At 45.4% G+C, this 22,941-nt stretch overlaps 1 protein-coding gene across 11 annotated transcripts in view; it reads right to left on the bottom strand.

Annotated features, from left to right (window-relative positions):
* The window catches only part of Myt1l (myelin transcription factor 1 like), a 457,396-nt gene that overhangs the window by 92,758 nt on the left and 341,697 nt on the right, over positions 1-22,941 (bottom strand). For 7 of the 11 annotated variants that reach the window (XM_017802471.1, XM_008850171.2, XM_008850175.2 and 4 more), the window contains 4 exons: positions 11,147-12,124; positions 6,558-6,692; positions 2,430-2,520; positions 704-811 (listed from right to left, as the gene is read on the bottom strand). In XM_017802471.1, the coding sequence (XP_017657960.1) occupies positions 704-811; positions 2,430-2,520; positions 6,558-6,692; positions 11,147-12,124 (1,312 nt within the window). The remainder of the gene's footprint in view (positions 1-703; positions 812-2,429; positions 2,521-6,557; positions 6,693-11,146; positions 12,125-22,941) is intronic. The other 4 variants (XM_008850177.2, XM_008850178.2, XM_017802473.1 and 1 more) reach the window with 2 other exon arrangements.

Here is a 22,941-nt window from a genome sequence, read left to right as displayed (position 1 = left end):
TAGAACGTATGGTGATGTGACCATCATGGATTTCATGAGATGCATGTGAAGGCTGTGGGGAATGCAGATGCCTTCCTCTGCCAGTAATCATCTTCCCCAACTTGGAAAATGGGGGTTTAGCCCAGTGTTCCTCAGGCCTTTCCCACTTGAACATGCAGCACTAAGTGACGTTAGCTGTCATGAGCCCTTGCACTCTGAATGTCTTGTGTGTCAAATGGTGGTGATCCACCTACTTCCACCCACGTCCCAGGGTGTTTGAGGATAAAAGGTGGTGGCAGCTTTGACAGCTTTTCATCCATAAAGCTTCCAGGCACGTGTAGTGTGGCGTTCATCACTCTCCCATTTTCAAAAATAGCAGTGCCATCCCCAGGCAGGTGTTATGTCCCTCTCCAAACCGGGATAAAATTATGTTGGGCATTTTATTAACTTCTAATTCCTTTTCATTCAGCATTCAAAGAATTATGAACTAATGGGTACAAAGTACATTACTACATCTAGTTCTGTCACTTACAGAGTTACATTGGGCCATTGGCGATTAGGCCAGGTACACTGACCTCTGGGCTTCCACATAGCTCCACACAGTGGAGGGCACAGGGCTCATTTTCTAACCTCATGCCTTCCTCTGCCTAGAGAAAATTCACCCATGCAGTGAATGGAATGGGCTGTGATTGAACCTCATGAATGACATACTCCTGTTGGGTACCTGAGGACTCGGTCCGAGGCCTGGTTAGACTTGGACACATCACAGCTCTGGTGTTTTTCTTGGGCCTTTGCCAGTTTCTCTGCAGCAGCAATAGGGCATCCAGAGAGGCTGCAATTATAGAAAGGGGATTTAATGGAATGGTCTTGAATGGCTTGCCACACACTGATCCACCCACCATGTCCTGTCCTTCAGCCAGCCAAAAAGACCTCAAAGTGAATGGAGGCGAGGGTATGTCCCAGTCTGCTCTGGTAGTTCCCACAGGGAGACTGGTTGGAAGTATGGTGCTTCCGGTCCGTGTGCTTCCTGGGCTATGGCACACCACGGCTCTGATGAAAGCACACCAAATTCTAGGAATCCAGTGTAACAAGTGGTTAAGATTTCAGACAGAGTTTCAGGGATATTGGCCGTTTCCGGAGTTGAGCCAGTTATGGGGGACTGTGTTTTTTTGACAATCCCTAAGAGTGGCAGTTAGCTGGCTGAGCCAAGGGGTGGCGCTCTGAGTTGATTCTGCTTACAGTTCTATGAGTCTGTCTGACCCCAGCTCACCATGGCAAGCTAAGGGCAAGGAAAGACTCAGAACAGCCTCAGGACTGCAGTCAAATGGGTTTTGAAGCCAGTTCAGGTGGGTCAATATGGGAGCAAAAGCAGATGAGGCTTTTGTGTTTGAGATGCTTCTTTTGGAAGTCTTGGTGTCTGCCTCTGTGTGTTACAGATCTGTGGGGGTGCCCACCCACGCACACACTTTGTGCTGCAATCTGATGAAGGAGCTGACACGATGAAGGCTCCATTGCACAGCGCTCAGCAGGGATCTTATGCATCTCTGCTGGCTCCTGCAGATTCAGCACCAGAGAACCTCTGACAGGCACTGAGCTGTGACCTGTTTCCTTATAAACTTAACACAAGTAGCCAAGTTGCTTGTTAGTGACTAACCAATCAGACAGAAATTAAGAGAAATTTTACAGCTTCCTCCACTTAGGTATAATTTCATGAGACTGGAGTCAGACGCGAGACTGTGAAGTTGAAACCACAGCAAGACAAACCTTAACAGAATCACTTTCTGCTCCCACAAAAGAAGCGATTCTAAGATGACCTGGATCCTAAGAGGAACTTAGCATATCATGAAGTCTGAAGACGACAGGAAAGAAAGCCTGGACTTGTTACCATTCAGAGTGTGATTCTGACCATGTGACGTCCAGCAAGAGTCAGTTACAAGTCACTGACCTGGAGCACCGTGATTCCTGCTTTTGGACATCTGCTCATGTGTTAATGACGGCCATGCTAGTGGCCTAGAGATTCAGCAGAATTTCAAGGGCAGCCAGCTTAGGCACACATGATTCTAGTTCATTGTCCTGCATGGTAAGTGGCAGTACAGGCCCTTTTATAAGGGAAGATGACGGAAACTTGCTGAATCCTTTCTGGTCATGGTTATTGTTAGTGGCTGTGATTTCCATCTTAGATGCTATTTCCAGAGGGGTACCCTGTAAGGGGTTGGTGCTCCATTATGCCAAGGATGGAGAAAACAACTGAAGAAATCAAATCTTCAAAAAGGCTGCTAAGCATTTGACCCTCTTGTACACTGTGTGACTGACTCTGTTCTTTAGGAGCAATGCGCTGAGGGCCACCTTTCTCCACAGGAAAGGAGAGATGCATAGCAGGAGAGAGTGCTGATGGGGGCAGGGTTGTGGACGGCTCCCTCCAGCATAGACCCCAGCAGAGTGTGGCTTACCTTCTGTGTGAGTTCCTGTTGCTATTCACATGCCCTCGCCCTGTGCAGCCTGGAGTGGGACACTTGAGAACATTTTCATGCATGGCAAGAACTTGACAGGAGAGGCAAAGAAAATAGCCCAGCATTAAAACAGAGAAATGGTCAGAATACAATATGCAATCGTTTTAACAGGCTGGATTGGTTTACAACAGACAATCCTACAAACGTCTGTGATGGTCATGGCTAGGAAATACAGGTGGGAAAAGAAAGAAGGTTGTCTGACTGCACTTGTGCATGCAAAGCGGGGTGCACTGGCGGGGAGCTGTGGGGGTCGGAGAGCGCGGTGACTGAGTAGTCCCACGTGGGACAGGGAAGCAAGGGCCTCCCCAGTGTATCCCATAGGTAAGCACTGGATGCTGATCAGCCATGTAACAGCACGTAGCCCGGGCGTTTTAAAAACATGCCTGTGCTTTGGAAACACACGGGATTATGAAAAGTGTGGTGTGAGTGAGCAGAAACCTCAAGCCTTGTTTTGTCAATAAAACTACTTTTTGATTAGGAAATAAATGTCTTTTTGTGTATTCAGTTGAAGAGCTGAAATAATAAAAACTCTGTATTTTCACTATGTGAGATTAACAAATGGGAAGGACAAGAGAGGCCTCTAGGGCATGAGGATGCTGCCTGCTGACCTCCAAGAGGCTATATAAACCAACCAGTGGTGGAAATGCCCTGGCTTGTATTTGTTCTCTTTCCTGGTCCTTATTGACAGCTCCACTATCCTACATCTGCTGAAGCTTGTGGGGTTAGGAATGCTGGGGAAATCAAGACAAGTGACCCTGTAGATGCCTGAAGACCCACACTGTCTCTCTGAGCTGGACGTCTGCAAACTCCAGGGGCCCCTGCGGCAATCCTCCCTGCCAGCAAGACCTATATAGGGCCAAGTGGTCATGTGAGGTCTGCCCAGAGCCACATGTGCTCACACCTGTCATGCAATGTATTTCCTGTGGCTTTCTTCCATCTCTGGAGCAGTTATTCTTTCTCTTAAAATCTGAAGTTCTTGCTAGACACTGTGGTTTTCATTTTCCTGTCCACAGTGTCCACATGCCCTTGCTGTTAGTTGAGTCTCTGTCTTATGTCCTTACTATCGATCAGCTCTTTAAAAACAGCCCATTACAATTTCGTCTTTAAGCTCTCATAATGCCTTCCTCCTCTTTTAGATGTGACTGATGCTCAGTAAATATGAATCAAAATGGAAAAGTCAGCATTCAGCTCATTTTCTGTGGGGCCCTGTAGGGGCCCAGGAGCTCTCCTTTCTGAGGGGTCCCTATCTCAGAGGAAGATGTGCCCCCTCTTTCATATCTCTGCAGTCTAAAGCCCTTTACTCTTTCCTATTGCCTTGCTAGAATGACGCACATCTCTTTTGACATAGCTTCCCCTTAACCTTAATACATGCCTTTCTTTTCTCTTTATTATTAATGTTTCTATTATAAAGTCTTCCTTGAAGAGAGAGAGAGAGCAAACACCATTAAGGCTTGGCTGTACGCTCAAGTTAACTGTGTCTGTCTCCTGCTAAATGGAGATGGAGACATCTTGCTAGGGCCATACCTGGCATCTGCTTCCTCTGCATGCTGCCTCTATGAAGGCCTCACACCACTTTTCAACATCTGTAGCTTGCAGCACCACCCTTTGTTACTCTTCACCCATCCTTCTCTGAAGCATCTGCACAAGGCTTTCAGTGACCAACCCCTCAGCCCTTCCTCCAGGGCTCCTTTGAAACCTCTGGCATGGCCTTCATACCCGAGAAATGCCATTTTTCCTGGCTTGTGGTTTCCTCCCTCTCCCCATCTCCTTATTTGCCTCACCTTTCTATACTCTTGTGGCCAAGCTTCTGTTCGGGCTCCTCTCTCACTCCTGCTCTCTGCTTTTTCCTGGCAACTTAGGCTTGTTTGTACTCATGGTGCTCAAAGGGTGGCACTGGCCCTACTTTTGATAACTCCCACACTGTCCAGCATGTGTGGGACTGTGGCATGGTGATGGTGACGGGGACCCTGTCTGGGCTCAGGATAGGGGTTCCTTACAGGCAGAGCTGTCTCTGTCATCCCAACAGTATGTGGCAGTAGCTGAGCCCTTTACTGAATTTAGCTGGGCAGAAATGGGCAGGGAAACCAGTCCAGAAATATAAAACAAAAAATGCTACAATGGAAGAGTTTACATCTAGACGATGGACTTTTACATTTTTTGTGGTATTATAATGAACAACTCATAAGCAAATTCTTAGAAATGTCTCTAGTTTTGGAGACAAGAGTCTCATTTCAACCAGGCTGGCCTCAAACTCTTGATCCTCCTGCCTCTACTTCCCAAGTGCTAGGATTTTAGGCATGCACCACCATGCCTGGGTTTAAAAATGCTTTTCTGCAGACATTCTGAGTTTGTAGACCAGGTCAGACCTGGTATAACAGTATACTGGTATAACAATATAACCCATACTTGTACCACATCTAGACATTTGTGAAAATATGGAGTCAAGGAGACTTTATATCTGTAGAAAAGGACTGGCCTTGAAGGCAAAAATCTGTGCCCTGAAAAAAACCACATTCCATAAGGAAAACCTTCCTCCTAAAATATTAGCTCTTGACCCTAAAGCCTCGCTTTGCACTGAGAACCCCACAGCATGCTTGATGCCCTGGAGCAGGTCAGGACTGTAATAGGAACATCAGGCCCAGGATTCAGAGATGGCAGGATTGGGAGTCGGAGCGATTTACTGCTGAGTGTAGTTATTTACTCAGGCCAGTTAACACCTGTTAGATTAGCTTTAGGAATACTGAGCACCACTGTGCTATTCCCTGGAAAGAGAAAGAAGCTGGACTCTGATTCCCATGTTCTTCATCTGGAAAATAGGGCAGTGTTCCTTGTGGGGTTTATGGTATTGAACGGGTCAGTGTTTGTGGGTACCAGCCAAGCACCCACCACAGTGTGCTCGCACGTGGAAGCCGCTGTCCTCAACCATGCGTCTCCATGTCATGTAACACACGGGATTGTAGCCACACCTGGATTTATTTTTACGGCTCTTCATGCTAACTCTCAAGACAGAGTAAACATGAGGGTATCATTTTAATAGACATTTGAAAACCTGGCACCACAATAACTTCCGAATGTCTCACCAAAAGATGCTCAGCTTTCCCTGTGGTCTAAGACTGTGCTAATATCAAAAGCTCATCTGCCTTCTGGCAGGTTTGCATCTCAAGGAGTTCAAGGGCACCCATGGCAATGAAATGGCCCTCAAAATACCTTTAACTAGTCAGCTGATCATCTCACCATGCCACGAACCAACTTCCTCACTGGAAGCTGGAGGAGGACACTGCATGCTGTAGGTTCTTACTAAGCATGGACTATGGTAAACTTGCTCATTTCTGAAAGTGTGCCTGTGCCCTGAGTGGTTGATTCTCAATTATTTTACATAGTTGGCATAGTTATTGCCAAGAGAAAGATGAACCAAAAAGGAAGTGTATCATTTCAGTTCTAAAAATTTACTGTTTTCATAGATTCATTTCATAGTATTGGGACCTAGCTAGTAGAAAGAATGTGTGAAACAAAACACTGCCAGATTTAAACCTGTTCATCTTTTAGTGTGCAAATTCCAGGACAAATGTAGTAGGAAAATTTCCAAGTAAATGTGACAGTGCTCCTGTTCTGAATGCTGATTGGCTAATATGCAGAAGTCTGGGTATTTGGGCAGGAGGCATCTCAAAGCTCCCTTCTCCTGAGATTCCTAGCAGACCAGGGATAGATGGGATATCTTAGAGACCGTCCCATTCAATGCTGTAATCTGTGACAAGTAGGGGAACAACCTGTCTGAGGTAACAGAGCAAGTAGAACCAAGGCCAGGACCAGAACCGGGGGGTCGGGGGGCAGGGCTGGGAACCTCATTCCAGGGAGTCAGGCTTCAGGGTACACTACTCTTGGGGTTGGTACCCAGAAAACCCAGGGGCTGGAGGAGGAAGCTTCCTGGGGTGACTGTCAGGCTCAGGAGGGGCCTGTTCAGTGACCAGTGATGGCTGCACTGAGGTGCCATGGAGATGAAGTTGGGGAGGGGATGATCAACAGAGCCAGAGTGCTTGCACGCTTGGGGTGCGGCGAGACACAACTTACTTTCTGGAGGGACCCTATCTTTGTGCGGGCATCCAGACAGACTGCGGTGATGCGGATAAAGCCCAGTTACATGGCCGGTTCCATCGCACCCGGGGGTTGGACACTTGCTCTCTTTCTTTTCTGTTCTTGAGGGATCTAAAAGCGACAACAGGTGTCAAGAGAATGAACGTTTACCAACTGAAGACACGTGGTTATCCAGCAATCTGAAGAGACCTTTGCTAAACAGAAACAAGGAGGTGTCAGGGACAGGCTGGGACATCAAAGTTCTGCTTCTGTAGCTTTTGGGGTGTGGGTGATTCTCTTTCAGCCTTATACAATGTAATCAGGAATCAGAAAGTATTTCAGTTTTTATCCAAAGTGGGGGGTGGGGGAAGCACCTATCTCTAACCTCAATTCTTGATTAATTGGTTTCCCGTGTGTTACATGATAAGCTGTGTTGCTCAAAGAAATCAATGTAAATAGTGATGAGACAGTGGCCTTCTTAGAGAACACAACTTCATACTGTTATCAGTCAGTAATTTCTCCATGCAATTCAACCAGAGGGAGATGCCGCTCAGAAACCTTCCATCTGATTCCTACTTCTGAGCTCTCTGGTCACATTTGCCATAAGCTGCAAAATTTTCCTGGCATCAGACTTTTGTCTCTGAGGTTAAATAACACTGTTTGTTAGCATAGTAATTCAGCACTTTTTGGAAAATCAACTGAACTCTCAGAAGGCACTGTAAGCGAATGACGGAAAGGGTGGCGATCCCACCTGGCGGGGTGATGGGCAATCAAAAACGCTTCAGAAGCCGCTGGAGCAACCATTTGTTTTGATTTCTTCGTCTGTACTTGGAACCAGAGGAAGGCTCGTGTAATGCTGTGCATGCATACACAAAGTAGGAGGTCAGGCTGATCTAGAGCGCTGCCAGCTTCTCTGCAGCGCCAGCCAAGAGCCAATCAGAGCAGACGTTTGGTCCAGAATTGGATGCTGGATGCCAGAGATGTAACAATATCGCTAATAGAATTATTTCCACGCCCAGAATCGACCACAGTTCACCCTCATGCATTATAACAATTCCAGAAAGTATTTCTGAGGCCAACTCAGACTGAATTCTAAATCTTAGGTTGTTCACACTGTGTTTTTGAGCTAGTTTTTGAAAACCAGTTGCTCAGATGGCCAGTAGATAATGGCTAGTATGGCTTGGGCCAGTGAATGCCAGACTTACATTTTCTCTAGGGGTTTAATTCTTTATGTGACCATCTCATAAATGAGGCCAGGTGTAATTGTTAGAAAATAACCGATTTACATTTGGTTAAGAATTCACTTACATCAAGAAAAAAATCTTGATTTTGAATGTCACTCTATCTCAACTAGGTAGCCCAAGCTAGTTTTGAACTCATCCTGCTGCCTCAGCCTCCCAAGTGCTGGGATTACAGGCATGAACCACCATGCCTGGTTTGATTTTGAAATTTTTGAATTCTTAAAGATTTTCTAGAATCACTTATGAGAACTTCAAACAGACAAAGGACTTCTGGGATTTTATAAACGCCATTACATTAATGTGAAAGACACCCCCTCCCCACTTTTTTTTTTTCTGCTAACACTGTAATCTGGATAATGTTCCTATCAGATTCTAGACCCTCTAAAAATGCTGTTATGGGTAGCATTCTCTGGCATTGTCAGTCACTGTCCTGCCCATATACCTCATGGCCTCCTTGAACAAACCTAGAGCCATGTGGTGGTGTTTCAGTTTCTAAAACTTATATAAGCAAATTAAAGCAAGTTTGTTGCCTTTTGAGTAATTTCATAATATTGTTAAAAGTCAATCCACATCATTATAAAATAGTGAGCACACAGTAACAGTTTCAAAGGAAAGTACTGAATATTTAAAACCATAAACTTAAGGATTTTTAACTAGATACAAATTACTTATACAGGTTAAAAAAAAACTGTTATTAATCATTTAAATCATGAAATAACTCTTTCATCAGGACCCCTATGATTTCTCACAAATTACAGGATTTGGAAAAAATTTGAACTTAAGTGATTTTTATTATAAAAGCAATGTGGCTCAAACTCAGAGTTTGAGAGACAGGAAGGGAATAGTCTCCTCTCCATGCATGGAGTCTAGTTGAGATTGGGTTTATGGGTTGCCTTCACCATCGCCTCTCTTGATTCCTTATTTCTTGTAATCCCAATTCATCTTCCAAGCAAACACAAAACAACAAATCAAAGAAAGGACCAGCGAACTGAACCAGAAACCTTATAACACCTTAACAGGAAAAAAAATGTGTGCTGCATTTAGTTTGTTCCCATCCTGTCCTAGGGGTACGGGGAGGGGAAGGACAGGGAACTATTTAGGAGCAGAGTTCCTTTCATATAACTCAATATTTTGAAATGTTATTCATTTGTACTTTAAATCAGTTAAGATTGTGCAGAATGAGAATCATTACAAGTGTTTTCCTATCTTTCCAGTGAGAACAGAGCAGCCCCAGCTGAGCAAGCTGGGCAGCTTCAGACATGTCTAATTGGCCATGTTGGTATGATATGATCCCATGACTTTTCTTTTAAAGGAGCCTTAATTTCCTTGCTTCATTCTTTTCTGTGGCTTTGTTTGACTTTGCTAATTTGGTTCCGAATATAACTATAAGTATACTCAAGGAAATTTGGGACAGTCATAAAATCAGAAGAGGTGGGAATCAATGCCTTCTACCTCATGGAAAGTTTCAACCCTCCCCCAAGTCTCTGCTTCTCAGGACAAAAATCCATCTTCATTTTGACTGTTTATCTCCTCCTACGTTTACTTACATAGGGGAGGTAAGCCTTTTCTTTCTCTCTCTCTCTCTCTCTCTCTCTCTCTCTCTCTCTCTCTCTCTCCATAAAAGCAAAGCAAAATCACAACAAAGCAATAGAGTCCTGAGTTTAGAGAACCACAGGAACCAAAGAAGCCATGTCTATGCAGACTTGTGGTGCTCCTCAGCCTGCAGCACCACCACATCACTCACTGTGCTTCTCAAGACCAGAGTTCTGTCCTGAGACCCACCATTTAGAATCCTACAACAGAAGCCTGGAATACATCCAGACAACAGGGGGCATGTGGGAAGGCATTATTTATTTCTAAAAACATTTGATTTCTATATGATTCTCACAAATCCAACTAAAAATCCTCAGTTGATCATTTAGCACGTCTTATGATGCCCTAGCTCCATTATTTAAAACACATGTACTGTGTTTCATAGCATCTATAACGCTCAAAGAAAGCCTGAAGCCCTACTGTGCTAGAAATTATTTCCTTTAGAAAGTACCACCTACCCTCAAATTCTACCCTGTCATTGGTTGTGCCTGCCTCTGTAGCTGAGAAGACAGCCTATACCCAGCTGCAGGTCAGCCAGGAACCCACACAGCTCTGGCTCAGGCTCCTCCCTCCTTGGACTTGGTCACAGCAATGCCTAGCTGGCCTCTGAGCTTTGTGTACACATGGAGAGGAGAGTACACACCTGTGCCACAACGGGAAGATGCAGTTTTTCCGACTGTTTGAAGGTTGTTCAGCAACTGATTTTCAAACTAAATTCTTGAATCTCATGATCAGATTCACAGTGAGGAAACTGAGTATTATAACGCACAGAATAAAATGAAAAGCAGAAAAAGGAACATTTTTGTGATAACATAGAAAAGATTTAAGGAACTACCAATTTCATTGTTGAGATTGCTTCTTAGTTCTGAGAGAGTCCTGTGAGGAAACAATCATACCAAAGTGTTGTCTCCGATTGCAGGTAGAAACTATTGCTACCATGGACATGATGTCTCTCAGTCAGGTGAGCTAGATGCATACATACATATAGAAGCATAAAATGATAGTTTTGAGTTTTTAATAATGAGCTATATTTGAAGGAAGAGCCACAACTATTTCCACAAGGCAATGGAGCTAGTGGCAGGGAGGTGGGGGTGGGGTGGGTGGATGAATTTCTAAAGAACTTGCTATTGATTTCAACTGTGGCCACTCCATGCCTTGCATGGCAAATGGTTTCCTTAGCTGACTATCTTAGATAATTAATGTGCAGTCACTGTTCTTATCTTATGTCATCGGTCATCTGTTGCTGTTCAGTTCCTATCAGGGATGTTTTCTGTGGTGGCAGTTTTATCAATAACTGTCCCCAGGTGATAATTTTATAAATCACGAAGCCATCTACCCAATCCAATTTATGAAGACAGTGCCTCGTCTCTGACTAATTGTTGCCTAAACCTTTGCCACCATTCAGCATAGATCAGGTTCCTTTGTGACAGCACAGCTCCGTCCTGATGTTCTCTGTCACAGGATGTGTCTATGCATTGGCCTTGTCTTCCCAGGGAATTTGTTTCCCCACTGAATGTCATGTGACCATCTGCTCTAATAATAGCACATTGATCTGCTTTATGTATTTCTCATACAAATATTTTATTTGCTCTACAGACACATTATCACAAGATATAGTTCTGGAATAAACTCTTAAAACGTGCATTAAAGTTAAAATTTAGTGTGATTTGTAGTCTAACTGTAGACTATTATCAACATCTTTCACTTAACTCAGATTTGCCTGAGGCAACTTACTTTAGGTAGAAATATTACCTTTACCATAGTATGGCTTTTTGACATGGCTGTCACTGGACTTGGGTTTTCTGTCCTCCCCGGCCAGTTGTCTTGGAGACTGGTCCTCATAGGATCTCAGGTTATCCCTTCTCCCTGCATCCATGGCCATCTTCTCCCGCATGGCCTTGGCTCTCTCTGTCTCCAAGGCAATAGCTTTCTCTAGCAGAGTCAGGTTGCCCTTGGTCATGTCAAACACCTCCTCAGACCTGTCTGAGTTCACCGAGGTGGTGTCATCATCCCTCTCATGACACCCATCCTCCTTGGCACAGCTGGAGAACGTTCTAGACCTGGGGCTTAGCTGCTCCTCCAGCCGCATGAGGTTCATCATGTCTGAGTAACTCCGGTCTGGCGTCCTTCCGGGAAAGTCATCCTCTTGCCGGATGTGCTGGCGCACGCTCACATTGGGTGGCTGGCTCCTCTCCTGTGGGTTGGTTTCACTGAGCTTCCTGGCCAGGTCGAAGCACTGGTTTCTCAGACACTCCAGGCTGCTTAGACATACCTCCTCATCACTCTCCTCCACCATCTTCTCCATGAGTCCATTGTTCATAGGCTTCCCCAGCATGACATAGTTCATATTTCTACTGTCTTGCTGTGACATCCCATCAGCATAACTTCTGTCGTTGATGTTCTCTGAGAGCACAACGCCGTGTCCTTGTGCTAAGAGTTTAAGGGAGTCCACTGTTTCTCTAACAACATCACTGTCTAAATCTAGACTTAGTTCGCTTTTCCGACCCAGGTTTTCATTTTTATCGCTATCATCCTCCAGGCTGTTGGAGGTATTGCTGTTCATTTCTGACTCAGTCCTGGCCCGGTATGCTGCATCCTCAGCAATTTTGCCGAGATTCAACAGTGACTTGGCCACCAGTTCATCGTAATTCTCATACTCATCATTATTGTTATCGTCCTTGTCTGTGTCCTGCATTATTCGAGTACCGTGGCAATTCATTTGATGGTCATCTGCAAAGAAATGGAGAAGACAAGAAGGAAAAGAAAAAAGTGTCTAAAGCATGGACAGCAAGCTCACAGCAAGTCAAACCCTGCTTGTCCTAGAAGAGGACCCAACAGGAAGCCTGCAGCTGGGGAAGTGCTGACATAAAGAAATGAATTATGCTAAAGAGCAGGAGGCCACTGCGAGCTATGAACCCCTTTGGTTCATCTTGAAGTCGGTCACAAAATACAGTAAACATAATGTTAAAATACAAGTTAACTTTATGTATAGCTTTATTTATGGCCAACAGTTGGCCTACCAATTTTATCCATCTTATTACTGATCTCTCTAAGAGTTCTTGAACGTTTCTGTTTGCTATTAGATGGTCTCTGTAACCACTTTTAAGCTGTCTGTTTTTCCTCCTGCTAAAGCAACAAGGGAGACAGCTTAATGTTTCTGAGGAGTCACACAGGGAGGCCATCTTGGTAGGAAGCTCCCTGTCACAAGCACATGTTGTGGCTGAGCTGAGAAGCTATTTTGAATCAGATGTTTCCAGTCAATGTATTGTGGGCCACAGTGAAGTGACAGGAGCACCAGTGGAAGTGTTGAAGGTGGCTCTGATAAGGTACACATCTTATCCCCTGTCCCTGCAGGCACAGTGCCCATGTGTTTATAAAAACCTGGATGAGGAGGGGTTGGTCAACTGCCACATGCACAATCTACCGTTTGATTTGATGTACAATGGTGTTACATTCACCCACCTCGCTGGCTTGGGGAAAATTTGAGTGAGGTGTGCTCAGCATCAGAATATATTAGAGAAACTGTTTTTAAGAAGCCCTTGCTAAACATGACATGAAGCCCTCTGTTTCCCTTAGAGCAGCTGGGATTTGACTTTCTAATCACAACTCTATGCTACTGTCGTCATCTGCATTGAGAGGTATAGATACTCATAAATGAGTTCTCAAATGCATCCCCTTTGGTTGGATGGTCGACAGATGCCATTTCACAACTGTCTTTGTTTCGGTGATTCAAACACCAGAAAAGAACTTTCAGCCTTTGATAAGGATTTGGCGGAAAGAGGAGCCCAAAACGCCGACTGACTGAAGCTGAGATACCGAACCTCTGGTGCTTTGTTACGGATTTTATGCAGAAAAGGCTCATGTCAGCAAAAACAGATTTGGAGCTCAATGTAGCAATAACTGAAAATAACATCCCACCTGGAGTCAACAAATATTTAAGATCTGGCCCACTCCCCAAACATTAACATGTGTTAGTCAGAGGGCACTGCTAACTGTGTGAACCAGATTCTGTCTCAGAACACAAACCCCTTCATTTCTACACACTCTGTTTGCACCATTTTCCTTATTATAAAGATAAGCTTGTCACCAAAGAGCAGCAAAAGAAAAGAAAACAGAATGAGCGAACATAATCACAAACGAGGCAAGGCTAATCTCAAAGCACACCTTGCCATTGGCTGGTGACTCAGCATTCTAGAGTTAAGCCCATCACCTTCTCATAAGCCCTGGGATGTGTAAACACTATGCATGCCTCTCAATTGAGGCACCTTGTTATATTGCAGGCTACAACTGGAGCACCTTTGGAATGACCGAGATATTTTGCCGGTACACAGCAACCATGGTGGTTTGGATTGCTGTCACCATTTTACAGGGAGCCAACCATGAGATGAATTTGTAAGTCATGATTTCAAAACAGACAGCATGTACCTCAGATTTAAGCATTTAACAAATTGAAAATTTTATTTATATGGCGAACGCGCGTGCATGCGCGCGCGCGTGTGTGCGTGCGTGTGTGTGTGTGTGTGTGTGTGTGTGTGTGTGTGTGTGTGTGTGTGTGTGTGTGGTGTCTGAATGCATGCCAAAGCATGTTTGTGGAGGTCAGAGGACAACTTAGGGAAGTCAACTCTCTCTTTCCACCATGTAGGTCTTGGGAATCAAACTCAGACCATCAGCCTTGATGGAAAGCACCTTTACTTACTGAGCCATCTTGCTGGTCCACAGAATTTTGAAATTGGGTCAAAGAAGGAACCACAGTCAGATACAATTTGCTATTTTCATAATTTCCTCCTGCAGTCCATCTAGAGAGCTCATCATGCAATGCTGAAGAATTTGAAGATGGAGGAGGTTGGGGCTTGGGAGATGGCTCAGTTGGTGAAGTGCCTGCCATGTAAGCATGAGAAGCCGAGTTTTGTCCTCAGCACCCATTAAAGGCTGAATGTGGTGGTACACGCCTGTAATCCCAGTGCCAGGGGAGGCAGATACAGGGGATGACTAGGGCTTTCTAACCAACCAGTCTAGCCAAATCAATAAACTCCTGGTTCAGTGAGAGACCCTGTCTCAAAAAATAAGGTGGACAGTGATTGAGGGAGACACCTGACAGCAACCTCTAGCCCCTACCCATGGTACACAATACATGTGCACATGTGCCTGCATACCCGTATGTGCATGCATAGCCACACATAAAAGAAGGAGGAAGTCTTTGTGACCAGGCAAAGAAAGCCCTGTCAATCCCCGTGGCTGTATCGAAACTAAAAACGAAACCTGCTTTGAAAAAAGATAAGAGGCTCTTGGGAGCTTCTCAGTAAATATGGCAGTAGTAAAGCACATCTCAGGACTGTCTTCATGTCTTCAGGTTCTTTGCCCATCCTGCATGCTACATAACATGACTAAGGAGTACACCTCACCTTTAAGACCAGATATTGTTGTCAATCCATGGCACTTTCTCTCAAGAAGAAAAGAGAAACAGACCAAGTTCTCTGTACAGCATCCCAGTCATGCTGGCCCATGAAACCGAGGTCCTAAGACAGGATCCCCTCCCCACCTGACAACCAGGAAAGCACAGGCTTTTCCCAATGTGCATAGCAGGCCAGCTTCTCATGGAAAATCAGCAGGAGCACAAGCTGCACATTGCTTTGGTAGCTGTGTGAGACAAATGTGGGATTGGAAGTTACATACCCAGACCTATCACTCTGTGGCTTATTGATTGTACAATGACAGTGGCCTTTCAGAGTAGCAATGAGCTCACCTGTAAAGTGGGGATAATACAAGTGCCTGGGCCTTCCTGGCAAGGTCTTACACACCCCAATGTGAGTCACATGGACTGCTTATGTTCCCTTGGCACTGGTGACAGTTGTCTTATCTTATGGAGCATTCTCCCTAGAGCAGATGTCTGGGGAAACTGGCCCATGTGTGGAGGGAATCTGGAAACAGCCAACAGGAAATGCATCTGGAGATATAGCCTGCTGCACCATTTGGCTTTTCTTCAAGTTACTAATGCTTAGTTGTCATCTGAGGCTTGGTAAGTGACAGCAGTGAATGTGGAAATGGCTATGAAAATGGCATTCAGGGCCAAAAATCCTTAGAGGGTATTAGAACTCATTTCCAGTATTTATCTATTTCAAGGCATAGCTCACCTAAAGTCATCTCACAGCTATATGGACTAATGGAGGGACACAGCAAGCCATCAGCAGATAGGTTCTAACCACATGCTCAGTCTCAGCCTTGTCTAGAATGCAGGGTCACGTATGGGAAGTATTTAGAATGCTGTGTCTGTTTCTCTGAATTCAGGCAATTTGCCCTTCTAGCTGTGCTTCTGCTGAGTCTAACATGGAAAAGACAGCAACATAGCCATGGATTTTGGCAACTGAGCTAAAATTTTCTGTGCCCATCAAGATCTAGGAATGCAGTATACACAAAAAGAATATCCGGTTTGCCAAACTTTCAACAGTCAGTGTTACTAGTTTCTGTCTAATGATTGATGTTCTGTCAAAGATGGAGACTGTTTTTGTGATAAAAAAATTTTTTTCAGAAAAGAAATGCACATGTTTATATTCTAAGTAGCAACAGGATCATAAAGACTGAGGTGTGAGGGAGTCTGGAACCCTGCATTCCCTTGGCAGTTTTGTGTTTGAGGTCTGTAATCTGGCAGAGACCCTGGACCAGACCAAGACCAGGTACCACCTCTCAGCCAGTCCAGGCCCAGGTGTTCCCTGCTGAACCACAGATGCTTCACTTCCACTTCCATGGTGTAGAAATGAGCCCAGAGGCAGAGATGATTCTGTGGGTGAACCCAGGAGACTCTTCTATATGTCCACCAGCCTGCCACCAGCCTCATTGTTACTGCTGTTACATGTGTGGTTTGATTCCTGTGAGAGGTTTATAAACGCTGTTGGCCTGAGTTACCCCCCTGAGTCCTTTGGTTAGGCAAAATTTGTGCTCCATAGATACTGTCACATAGTTGGAAGGCTTTCCTGGAATGACTAGAATTCTGTGAATTTTACTTTATACATTTTTTTAGTAGTTTATCTCTAAAAAGTGTCTGAGACACAACTTTGGCTTTTTTTAATATCTGGTCTTGGTCAAGCCACATACATACCTATTACCTATACCATGTCACTGTGTGTGTGTGTGTTTAACCAGTGAAATCAGAAAGCACACAAACCCACCAGCCTGTCCAGTCTTACGGGGGGAGAGGTCAGTTTGTCCTCACTGATGTTCATAGGGACCCCATGAAAGGTTCTCCAGTGGTTACTATTCCTAAAAGACAACCACAGAAACCCATAAGTCATATATGGTCAAGTGACACAGCTGCGAGGCTATGCTGGGATGCTAGGCCTGAATGCTTTACCATTGTGCAGCACTGCCTCAGTTTCCATAGCAACCAGCCTGCTCAGTCCTCCCAGAAGAGGAACCCAGTGGGATTGGTGTAGACTAGCAGCTAGACACCCAGATCTTCCTCAGCAGATGAAGTAGATCTCTGCTGGATGCCCAGTCAGGTGACAGCTGTGGTGCTCAGATTCCTGCTGGATACCCACTCAGGTGACTGCGGTGGCTCTCAGATCTGTCTTCTGTAGTTTCTCTCCCTTTGATGCTCCTCACTGGCCTGATATGGAGTAAGGGTATTTTTCTATCACCAGCCTTTGCAACTGATGCTGGGGGTTGCTAGCTCAGCTAGCCTGCTGCCTACCAGTGCTGGGATTAATACAGTTTAGGTCCATTCTAGTTCAGGAAGCTTTATGACGTTTTTTATTGATGTGATCAAATACTTAAGAGAAGCAGCATAAAGAAGGATGTATTTTGTCTCATGATTAAGAGGGTACAGTCAATCATGCCAGGGCAGGATGGCAGAGTTCACAGTGGTGAGAGTGTGCAAATGGGACCGCTCCACCTCTACAAATCCAGAAGCAAAGAGGGGAGAGTGCGGGTACTCCTCTGGCTTCCCTTTATTTAGTCCAGGACTCTATCTAGTCTATGAGATGTGACCCCCCCACATTTAGGGTAGGTCTTCCCTCCTCAGTTAAGCCTCTCTGGAAACTCTCTCAAAGACACATCAAGAATGTGTCTCTGAGGAGACTCCAAAATGAAGAGGTGAAAATGAAGGTTAACCACCACAGGAGAGATCAAACTATTAAGTAAGGCCTGTAGTCTGGACGGATATTCAAGACAGCTCTGGGCCAAGCAGGTAAGAGACAGGAGGGCAGGTAGAATCACAGAGAGGGCTTGGAACAGACGGTGGGCAGGAATGGCTCATGATTCTGCTAACCATAGTCCCACAAGCTTTCGTGATATACCTGCTACTTCTTCAGACTTCAGACCAGGCTAGGATCACTGCTCATCTCTCTGGCCTTTCTTCCATCACCGCAGGCACATTGTGCAGCACAAGTGATATCTTCCTAGATGGTAGGAGAGAAGCTGACCTCCCAGTCCACTGATGCACTGCAGGGTTTCCGCAATCAGAGGCCCTAGACTCTGAGTTCGAAGAGACAGGGCCCACACTCTGTGTCCCTGTAGTGGGAGGCCACTTAGATTCTGGGTGCAGCGTTTCTCCTAACTCAGCCCCAGGATCTTAGCATGTTGATCTGAGTGCCTGTCATCCTAGACAGATGGATCAATAGGTGCTCAGGTGAGCTAGACAAGCCCTCAGGCACTTTACATTCAAAGACTTCTAGATAAATGAGGGGGGCTTGAAGGAAGGGCTCCAGAGGTGGGAGTAGGGCAGAGAGGTGTGAGCACATCACCATGGCTGGATGTGGTGCCAATTTTGGCTACCCCAGTCCCAACCGTCCTGTTTCCTAATTACACCACACCTAACAGTGTTGCTGCTTGCCTTGTTCCTAGGGTTGTATTTGGAAAGAGGCAGGGACCTTGTTTGTCGTCAGCACATCCTCAGTGGTAAAGTATCTCTTGACGCCACCTGAATTTCCTGTCTTGATTTTCCATTACAGACCCTTTGTGACCTTTCAGCACTTGTAGATGTTCCGTGGGTGGCAGAACAAGGTGAATCTCAAATACTAATCCCCAAACTCAGCTTTTTCTGCTATAACCCTCCACAGCCCCGAGGCTCCAAGTGCTAGTTTCATCTGAACAATATCTTTGGGAGGGGCCACATGTGCTTAACAGGGGCCCAGGTGGAAGAGGTGCAATTGCTGGGGGACAAGCGGGGACACTTTCAGCTATGAGTCACGGAGGAAAAAGAGACATCTGAATTTTGTTTTCAGATAGTAATAAAATACAGTTTCACAAAAGTTGCTTAAAGTGAATGACTGGTATTTGCAACCGATCTCTTATTGTTAATGACACTTACGTAGTTAGCTGGAACTCCTGAACAAAGTTGAATAGAAGCCAGTAAGCTCTGTGTACCTCTTTTGGTAGCAAATCCCCCTAAACTGATTGTGTGAGTGGATGAGGGAGGGGGATGTGAGGGTATCAGTGGACTTTGCACACTCCCTTTGGCTCCTTTCCAGGATTTCAGAGGTTTGCACCACAATCTAGCTGCTGTCTGACATTGTCCCTGAAGGGGAAGATGCCACCTGACCCTGGGTTCCACTGTTCTAGCCGTGGCCTCTCAGGACTCTGGTTCTTAGGACATAGGATGATCCCACTAAGTAAGGACCATTTTTCTTCATCTCAGGGTTCCTCTTTCCTCAGCTGAAGAGGAGTAACTGCATCAGGAGAACGAGCAGGAGGCACTTGGAGAGGGTAGCAATGGGACTGGTCCAACGACTGTGCAAAGGCTCAAACCCAATCTCAGTAGCTCCTGCTCCCACACACCCTCCCTTTTGCTGCTCAGCTCCTCCCCCAATGAGTCTTTGGTTTTGTTGGTGCTAAGCACCGGGACATGGTTTTGATGTGTCACACACAGTTGCTCCAAGTGTATTATTTCCAGCCTGTTTTCTGAATGCTGTGTTGTTTCAATGTCTTCTGTCTCTTTTCCACTATTGTCTGTACAATGAAAACTTGAGCTCCTTATCTGCACATACAGCATGGTTACTGGCTTGATTTTGTTTGTTTTGTGCCTGTGTGCTCCCTGCTGTCAATCTAACCTTGTCAATCAATCTGACTTGGGGCATGGTTGATGCCTCTGTCACTCCTGAGCAGGGTCTGGCAGTCTTATAATGCCTACCAACTCAGTACAAGGCCAAGGGAACACAGACTGGCTCACAACTGCCTATGTATGCACCCCTACTGAATTATTTGCTCCTAAATGAACCTGGCTCCTGTCATTGTTTTAAAGTGTCTACTTTCCTGAAATGAAGCAAGAGGCCAACCATTCTCTAAGCACCCCCAGCTGGTCAAATTGCAACATATCTCTCACAGGAATGGTCTGACCATGGTCTCCCCCAGAAAACAGAAGAGGGGAGGGAGGGAAAGAGAGAGGGAGGGTGTGAGCAAGAGAGCGAGAGTGAGCGAGCAAGTGTGTGAGAGAGAGAGAGAGAGAGAGAGAGAGAGAGAGAGAGAGAGAGAGAGAAACAATGGCTACTACTACTTGAGATAAGAGCCACCTGGGGGAGCTCCATCACCCATTCACTGACCTGGACCAAATACTGGCATTTCTAGGACTCTTCCTCAAACTGAAACAGATGGAACCTTTGGAAAGGGCATCAGTCAGCTTTCTCAATAGACTGCAGACAAACATGACTATCACAGTTTTACATAAGCCAGCACTGCCATGCTGGGTGGGAGATAACAACATCTCTTGAGTCACATTTAGAACTCAACAATGTAACAAAAGGTGATATCCTTGCAGTCATGTGAGTTTTAGCTGGTGAAAGATGCAAAAACAGAAAGCGAATATACCTTGTGATGTCAGCATGCTGCATGCTATGAAAATGAGGCTGGGTGGCCAGGGTAGACATAAGGTGAGGATGAGGTCAGGTCTTATGGGGAGGGAGACATTTAACAAAGGCTGGAAGCAGTAAGGAACAGTGAGGGGCAAGTATTCAAGGCTCCAGAAAGGCCAAGGACCTTGTGGCTGATGTAGTGTGTGAAAAGTGGATGGTGGACATGGAGGATGGGGATATGGTCAGGGCCTGAGGACCTGGTCAAGACACCAAGCCTAGATACCATCTCATGAAGGTATCCCTGTCCTGTGAGTGCTGAGAATAGTGGTCCCAGGCACCCCAAGTTAATTCCATTACTGCACTTTGCTCCAGGAGGTAGCCAATTCCCAGGGGCCCAACATGGTTTCTGAAACATCACTGCAGTCCACATGCCATTGTTGTCTTACTATGGAATAAATAATTCAAGGAGAATTTCTGGTCTTTTAATTGAAGGTCATGGACACGGGTCATGTATTTTGAGACATTCTGGTTTGGGTCCCAGCCTTGTTAATGAGTGTTTCCTCTGACCTTTCCCTGGCTGACAAGACTTTTCCTTAGAAAGCCTATGAGCTATGGGCAGGAAGGCAACCACTGGCCAGTGAGGGACATTGAAACTACCAGGCCAAGATCTCAGCATGTCTGATTCCATCCACACTGAGAGCACTGAGATGTACCAATGCTAGGACTCTAGATCTGTGTGGAGGAACAAGGTATCACTAGAGGGAGCAGCATATGTGAAGACCCAGGAGAGTGGGCTTCTTGGTAGTAGGTTGTTGAAGCTCCTGCCTCTACTTCCCAAGTGCTAAGGTTGCAGATGAGTACCACCAAGCCAGGTTAGGCAGTGGTGGGGATGGAGCCCAGGGCTTCAGGAATCCTAGGCAAGCATTCTACCGACTGAACTACAGCACCAGCTCTCTATTGATTTTCAATACTGTCCATTTTGTAAATAAATTTTCCATAAAACAAAATGAGAAACAGAAGAAATACCCATTTCTACTAGAGAACCAAATCACATAAACACTTTTAACTTAGAAACTGTTAACTGTGTTTCTTAAAGTTTTTATTCATTAAGGATTTAAATTAATGGACTGTGAATGAGACTTCATTTATTTAAAAAGTTTTGAGGGCCTTTCTTTTAATTTTTATTTATTTTATGTCTGTGTTTTGCTTGCATGCATGTAAGTGCACTTGTGGAATGCTGTGTCCGAGGAGGACAGAAAAGGATATCAGATCTCCTGAAACTAGAGTCAAGGATGATCGATAGCTGCCATGTGTGTACTGGGAACTGGACCCAGGTCCTCTGTAAGAGTAGCCAATGTTCTTAACTGCTGTACCACCTCTCCAGCCCTTAAGGGTCTTCCTAATGACATTTTAGGTACTAGGTTCTCTAGGTCTGAGGGCTTAAGAAGACTATGATAGTGACATTCTCTCACCCATGAGCTCTCTGAGATGACGGTGACATAGTGGCTAGTTCCTCCTCTGCTTCAATCTCTACATCTCTGTCTCCCCTTTTTTCCATTTCTATCTTCCTGTATGTGTCTGCTTGTTTCTCTTAGGTTCTCGTCACTCTCTGTGCCTCCTTACCACCTGTCTGTCTGTCAGTCAGACCCTCCAGGTCAGAGTTTCAAAGTTAACTAGCCATTCTGGACCACTGCCTGCCCACAGATGAGGTTGTCAGTGTGACTGTGCACCCCAGTGAAGAGGTAGGAGGTGTGAAGACCCTGGCCCTTCTCTCGCCATACCAGGGCAAGGTGAGTATGCTTCTCAGTTGAGCGAGGTGGGTTGGGAGGCACTTGAAGGACTTTGAGTTCCCCTTTCCTCATCCCTGGCAGAGAAGTCTGATTTTTCTAATGAGCCTACAGAGGTAACTTTTCTCTTACATTAAGATTAGTGATCCTTGGCATACAAACTTGTTTGTGTGTGTGTGTGTGTGTGTGGGTGGGTGTGTGTATGTGTGTGCACGTTCTTATCTTTAGCCCGAATCCTTAAGGCTTCCATCTCAGTGTGTGATGCCTAATTCTGCCATCTTCTGCGTTCTTCCTGACCATAGTGTGTGTGTTTCTGCTGAGTTTACTCAGCTTTTGTTAAAAAAACAAACCCAAACTAAAAAGCTTCTGATAGCCTAGGGTCCCTTGAGCACATGGGAACCAGTCACATTTCAGACAAATGTCAGGTGTCCTGGGACCTTTGTCTTGTTGTACTGTTCCTCACTGGCTGTCTACCTATCAGCCCCTTGTCTTTCAAAGTTAATGAGAATATTCTTGAGTACTGCTTGTCCCCAGAGCAGGGCAAACATGCAGGTGACTAGGTCAGTGCTCCAGGTAGGCAAGACCTTAGGTCCAGAGTGACACAGAGCTGAGTAAATGCAGTGGAGACTGTCACACAGTCACTCCTGGTCATGCCTATGAAATCATAGTGGGAAACAGTTTGCAGGGTTCACACTTGTGAAACTCTCTTGTGCCTTATGCCTGCTTTAGGCTGCAGAGCAAGACAGGAAGTGAGTGAGGGGCTCATCCTAAGAGGGTGGTGATCTGCTCAAGATGAGTGGCACAGCTGGAGCTGGAGTCTACCAGGAACTGCACTGCACTGTGACCAACTAGCACCTGGAGCAGAAATGAGATTAACAAGACACACCAGGTAGGCTGCCGATTCTTTCTTTCCTCTCTTTCTTTCTTCTTTCTTTCTTTCTTTCTTTCTTTCTTTCTTTCTTTCTTTCTTTCTTTCTTTCTT

The sequence above is a fragment of the Nannospalax galili genome, unplaced genomic scaffold (genome assembly GCF_000622305.1).
Source record: "Nannospalax galili isolate Female #2095 unplaced genomic scaffold, S.galili_v1.0 scaffold100, whole genome shotgun sequence".
NCBI lineage: Eukaryota > Metazoa > Chordata > Mammalia > Rodentia > Spalacidae > Nannospalax > Nannospalax galili.
The sequence above is the reverse complement of the archived record's forward strand: the minus strand, read 5'-3'. Positions and strand labels throughout refer to the sequence as shown.